The following is a 6,720-nucleotide window of genomic DNA, read 5'->3' on the forward strand; positions in this document are numbered from 1 at the left end:
TGGGTCCCAGGGCGACCCACCAGTTGAGAACCACTGCTTAAACACACATTCAAATCGCAGCCACACAGTTTTATCAGACATTGCTAGAATGCAGTGATGCACAAATATTCACACTTACAGCTTTTACGAGTTATTAATCAGCACAGTAAGAAGGACCCAGTTGTCAAAATGTTTTTCCTCTATTTGTTTTTGCTTTTTTTTATCCAGCCTGTTTCTGGGTAAAGTTTGTTCTGCAATGTAGAATCTTTTCTTTTTTTCAACATCTCTGCCAGCACGGCAGGAGAGTTTCACTTCCCCTGCCTCTTGTCTCAACCTCAGAGAGATGACCACAGAACTTGCTGATCAAGAATGCTCAAATAAGAATCTTTGATCATGCCTAGATTAGGCTTGGCGCTTTGAGAACTCGTGGTCTGTTTGCCAACAACTTCCCATGAAGTTTTTCCATGACCTAACATAAATGACTCGGTGCAAAGTGGAACCAGCTGGTACATTTTCGACACCCAGGAAGCAGATGTGGTGAATGAAGGCACCCAAATGGCTCTCACTGAATTTGTGTACATTCTCTGTTCTTGTGTCCACTGCTGTCAAACAGCGTATGGATTGTTTCCTGTTGGGACCTGTAAACTGTGCAGAGGAAGAAACAAAACACCTGCTGCTGCACTTTCTCTGCTCAGGACCATCAGTTACTGCTGCTCTTACTGGAATAGAAGAAGGACTTTTTTTTTTTTTATAACACGGTGCTTTTTCTACTGTGGCAAGTCCAAATGACTTCTGTTAAAAGGGCCCGATGGAAGTAGGGCTGGAACTTGTGCCATTATTTACATCAGTTAATCATGCCTGTTACCTTTTATTTCTTATCTCAGTGACCCGTTGAAATAACTTGCGCGGTTATCAGTCCAACCGTCTGAGATACTCAGTTTGCTCAACTCAACAAACAATGAACTCGTGTATGTTTAGCTAAAAACCACAGCTACATTCACACTAATATGTTTTCAATATAGATTTAATTAGGCTTAAAACTCAAATGATCTCCTTCAGATAAGCACTTTACAACCATGAAGTGCAGAAATAATCTTTGTGCACACTAACATGATGAAGATGTATATATATCATAAAGCCATTTACATACATGTAGGTGGTGCAAATATGAAGTAGTGGGTTGCTTGTGTAGTTGTAGAAAATGGGACAGGAGTGAATCAGGGACTGACACACACAGACACACCACGGTATGTTTACCGGCTGAACATTGTCAGCAGCACCCAGCTCACCCTATGAGCTGCTGCTATGTTAGCCTAAACAAGCTAATTTAATCTTAATGAACGTTGCTACAACAGATGCAGCTGTCACAGTTACCAAACAGTAACATTTGGGGATGTGCACACGGTGACAACATGGTGTGAATGTAACGTGACAACCGAAAGTCTCACCTTGAATTCCGTGTTCAGATCTGGATGTCTATCTTTGAACTGCTTGGAGGTGTTTTGTGCATTTGTTCCAAGTGTGACACTGTTTGCATTTTGACTTTGGATCGTCTGGAACTTGTCCTCGACTCAAACCCTGAATATCTCCTTACATGACTTCAGAGAGGGTTTTTTTTTTTAATTTATTTTTTGCCAGAAGTCACCTGTTGCTCCACCTGCACTTGCTGACACCATTCCAGAGAAATCACAACCTTCAGTACTCTACCGACAGCTGCTGGTGCTTTCGATGGCTTCTGGTAACAGAAAATAGTTGCCATCATGTTTTCAGAATGGCTGGCATGGTGGAGCAGTGGTTAGCACTGACAGCTACAAGCTCCTGGGTTCTTTCTCTGTGGAGTTTGCATGTTCTCCCAGTGCCTGCATGGGTTCTGCTTGATTGTGTCTTTGTGTGGCCATGTGATGAACTGGTGACCTGTCCAGGGTGTCCCCTGCCTTCACTCTACTCAGCTGGGATAGACTCCAGCCCCCCACCTGCAGCCCTACAGAGGATATTCAGTTCAATTCAACTCAAATAACTTTATTTATCCTCTCGGGGCAATTCAAAAGCTCACTGAGTATTTAATATAAAGACATAAAAAGGCAAACAAACAATAAACCACATCATAAATATCACATTATATTACATGGAACGGATTTTGGAAAGTCAGGGTCTGAAGCTGCAGCTGCCTTTGCTTTAGGGTGGATGTAGACCAGGATAAAAAATAGCTGAGGGAAATCCCAGGAGTTCACGCTGCACAGTTTCTCCCTCGCTGTCACAGCAGAACACCACCCTTTGTTAACATACAGGTATACACCACCACCACCATGCTTCTTGCCCGTCAGCTGACTGTCACAGTTGAGCCTTATTGGAGTCCCAAAGCCGTCTATATGCAGAGAACTGTCGCTGTCATTGCTGCTTAGCCAGGTTTTGGTGAATGCCAAAATTGCAGCAGTCCTGCATTTGTGCATATGTGCCGAGTTAACTTGAAGTTTGTCTGTCTTGTTGCGTAATGAACACACATTGGCTAGGATGACTGAGGGAAGCAGCTGGTGTTTACCTCTCTGCTGTTTGAGTCTGGCTGTCACTCCACTCTTTTTCTTTTTTCCCCTCTGGGTTTTCTTCTTGCTGTTAGTGTCCGAGGCATAGCTGGATGAGTGACCATGTAGTACATCTTTTGGAAGCTCCACTGTATCTATTTCAGCCATGCCAACCGAATAATAACAAAATGTACAAAGTTTCAAAATCACCCAAATGTTTTTTTGAAAACGTCCAGGTAATCCAAACCGTCCCGTGTTAAGGACAGTGAAAAAGGTTAAAAGAGCGAAAAAAAGGTTATAATGACATAAAAGACAGAATTGCTCAGTGAGCCGATTGGTCAGCCACACGAGTAGTGACACGGAAGCTCAAGCACATCAGATAAAGTGATGTGTAGGTAATGGATGGATGTTATCAAGCTGGTACCAAGCTTTTAAGCTGTGGTCTGTTTCCTTAAGGTTCTTTGAGGGACATTCAGGACCACTGGATGACACTAGAGCAGCATCCATCCATCCATCCATCCATCCATCCATCCATCCATCCATCCATCCATCCATCCATCCATCCATCCATACATCCATACATCCATACATCCATACACCTTAATCCTCACTAGGGTCATGGGGGGCTGGAGTCTATCCCAGCTGACTCAGGGTGAAGGCAGGGGACACCCTGGACAGGTCACCAGTCTATCACAGGGCTACACTTAGAGACAGACAACCAAGCACACTCACATTCACACCTACAGACAATTTAGAATCACCAATTAACCTCAACATGTTTTTGGACTGTGTGGGAGGAAGCTGGAGAACCCGGAGAGAACCCACGCTGCGCGGGGAGAACATGGAGACTCCACAGAAAGATCCTGGATGTCCTCAGGGGGAACCAGGGATCTTCTAGCTGTGAGGCTAGGGTTTAGGGGCCACAGGAGAGGTGCCTCTTCATCTACAGAGTGGGCTCCCCTCGTAATATGAACCACATGTTTTGTCTTAGTTTTACATAAACAGCCCTCTTGTATAAGCCAGTAGTCAAGGTTATTTCTGGTGATTCTTTTTGGCTTCAAATTCTCTCACTGGCGAACCGTCTGAGATACTGGACTTGTTTCAGTAAACCTTTTTATCTACCAACAAGATGGTATCAGTGGAGCATTTCTTCATCACCTTCACATCATGGCTGCTCAGTAAACAACAAGGCGACAGTTTAACCACTGAACCATCCTGGGGCCCGAGAGCAGCAGCAGCATCTCAGACCAAAGCAAACAGAAGTACCAGCCACCCCTCCTCCCTCCGCTCACTTTTATTTCCAACCACAAAGGCTGTGTACACGAGAGCCAATAAAATGAATCCAGCCACAACCATTAGGCCACGCTAATTCTGTACAATACAGTGATCGACAGCAACAGGTTGTGAACAACTTAAACTCTAACATACTAGCCTGTGTGGAGGCCTTCTGGAGAAACATTGCAAAGTAGCAGGCAGGAGGCCAGAGTCTTCACTGCATGGTTCGCTTCTTCCACCCACTTTGGCAGAAAGAAAAAGAGGCCAGAGAAGGGATTCAGTCTATTAGAGTAAGAGCAATAATGGAATGATTAGATGCATCTGCTGGAGGAGACAGTCTCTGGAGTACATTATGTCTCAGCTAATGTAGCTCAGTTGGCTCCTGCTGTAAATCTTTCAAACAATAAAGCCACTAAATCCACGGCTCAGTGGACTCAATGTGGTATTGGTTTGTGAAAGTAAGATCCAGAGGTGCTTCTCTGCGGTTATTACTCAATCGATGCATTGTCAAGAAGAACAGCAATCCTGGAAACATGAGCAACATGAACAGGAGGTTGGAATCGTGCCCAAACACATTGACAGAGCTGATGATGGTCGCGTTTATTTTCTGTTTATAAAGTATGTTTGCTCCTACTGACACCCTCTGATGTTCCACTAAAGCATTTCAAAACCTGTTGTAAAAACTGTCCTAGATTAAAATCCCTGACTCTAAACCGTTTTCTGTCCGTCTCGTCTCCAGGAATACTTCCTGACGTCGGAGATGCCCAGTCCCCAGCTGACGGCCGGCGAGCCTCTGCCCTGCTCCATCGCTTACTGTCCCAACTGCATCACGCCCGGCTCAGCGTTCGTCATGCGTAAACAGCAGATCAAATGTGTAAGAAGCTTTCACACCGATTTTGTCTTTTCCCAGTTTGAAGCATATTGTTTTGCCGTGATGTGATCCTCCTTTTGTCTTCGTCCAGAGCGATGGTGTGTCTCCTGGGGGGCCGCTGTGCGAGAGGTGTGTGTGGACACGCATCGGGCCGATCGCCTTCCTCATGACCGACGATGTGCTCTCAATGGCTGCAATACAAAGATTTGACCCAATATTCAACCAAGGGGTTTTCATCGAGCCTGTCTAACAAGGCTCCTGTTGAAGGACCCACAGGGTTCATGTCGTTTCTATTGTTTTGGGAGTCGGGCGATCCTACACTTCTTAATCAGAGGACTGTACTATGAAGCTAGTATGACATAGCCGGGCTTTGTTGTGTGCAGGTCGACAAGAAGTCGGTTCTCTTTAACTGTGTGTGTTCACATAGAAAGAGGCTCTACAACAATACAACACATCTTGCTTCATAGTACAGCCCTCTGGACATCCCAGGATTCATGTTTGGTCACCTAGCAACACTAAAACCGAGTGCTTTTACTCTTCTATTTTAATAGACTGATGTTGGCAGTGCAATTATTTTTTATTGTTCGTGTGTATATTTTTATATAAGAAATGCTTCCAGTCATATCGGTGTGATTAAGGTTGAACTGGAGAACTTAGTGTGACTATATTACGGTTGTTTTTTTAAAAAGAAAAAAAAATGCTGGTCATTTACTTGACTTTTGCCTTTTGTTGGTTGTCTTGTCGTGATTGGTTTGAGCACAACACTTTGCATCCAGATTCACACACTTTCTCATCGTTTGAGATGTTCTCAAAGTGTTCATCGCAGAGAGTTGTAGTTCAAATGAAAACTTGACCTTTCCAGACACACCGCTGGCCGTGGCCACTTCTGCACGTACACCTGTTGTGTGTAACCACCGTTGGTAAAAGACAATAGCAGCCTTTGTTGTCGTCACGGTTGTGATGTTATCATATTCCACAATGTCTCCCTGAAGCAATCATAAAAACTGTTGTCAGCTTTTAACGGTGAGAAACATGAAACGTGACCATCTCAGAGTACCAGGTGATGATAAAAAAAAGATCAGCAGGTGTTCCCATATCATGTCATGTTATTTTCCCACCAGAGAAATCCAACGATCCCAGCAGATCTCTGTATCGTGGTTATATTGTGCTGATGTCATTCTAATGAGGAACTTACTTGTCACTGCATTGTGAGTCTCCTCCAAACCAAGTCAATCCCAAAATTACAAATATGCCCATATTTAAAAAAATACAAAATCTAAGTAAAATGTTGGAAACCATTTTGCATCTCAAGTGCTTTGTGGTGCATGTTGTCATACCTGCTGGTTATGAAACTTTAAATTAAAGACATTTCTGTTGTAACATGTGGTTCGGAAAATATCACGAGTTGACTTCTGCATCAACAATCTGTTTGTTAATGTGTGAGCAAATATGGGATTTTTCATGATAGCGTCCATTTTAAAAAACAACATTTGTGTTTAACCCTTTACAAGGCTCTCATTTAAACACTTGGAAATTTAAAAATTCAACCCTGGAATGTTTTTGGTGGATTTAAGATTTTTTTTTCTTTTTTTTGACTTTTTAAAAAAGTTTCTGATTTAGGCTGCAAATCAAAGTCAAAGCAGTTACAGTAAATGATTCCTTGTCCACCTAGAGTGAATAAAAATCAAAATACTGTGTGGAAAAATTACTCACTCGTGATTGGTCAGAGGCCATCGTGACTGTTATGATGTAAAAACAGGCTGAAAGCTGGTCAGTGGGGTCAGAACATTCTTGTCTTTGATATGTTAGGCTACAAAACAAAACAAAAAGAAGCATCTAAATATCCATGTTTTTTGTCAAAATTTGACGATTTGGGATGGAATGACCCCATAATGATTACGATGAGAGCCTAAAAGTGAAGGAAGTAAAATTAGCCTGAAAATGGCCTCATAGGGTGATAAAGTCAGATTCAAGTCTTGGGGGTTTTAATGATGGAACACAGTCATTGGGTACATTTTTACAGTTTGTTTATATAAGAAAGGTCAAAATAACTGTCGATTAAACACTTTTCAAAAG

At 42.9% G+C, this 6,720-nt stretch overlaps 1 protein-coding gene across 1 annotated transcript in view; it reads left to right on the forward strand.

The window, feature by feature from the left end:
- fbxo18 (F-box DNA helicase 1) overlaps positions 1 to 6,024 on the forward strand; it is a 22,252-nt gene extending 16,228 nt beyond the window's left edge. The window contains exons 21-22 of the mRNA XM_008286985.1: positions 4,513 to 4,647; positions 4,736 to 6,024. Of these exons, the coding sequence (XP_008285207.1) occupies positions 4,513 to 4,647; positions 4,736 to 4,894 (294 nt within the window). The 3' untranslated portion in view covers positions 4,895 to 6,024. The remainder of the gene's footprint in view (positions 1 to 4,512; positions 4,648 to 4,735) is intronic.
- Positions 6,025 to 6,720: the final 696 nt, after the last annotated feature.

Source organism: Stegastes partitus, unplaced genomic scaffold (assembly GCF_000690725.1).
Source record: "Stegastes partitus isolate 25-593 unplaced genomic scaffold, Stegastes_partitus-1.0.2 Scaffold481, whole genome shotgun sequence".
NCBI classification, from domain to species: domain Eukaryota; kingdom Metazoa; phylum Chordata; class Actinopteri; family Pomacentridae; genus Stegastes; species Stegastes partitus.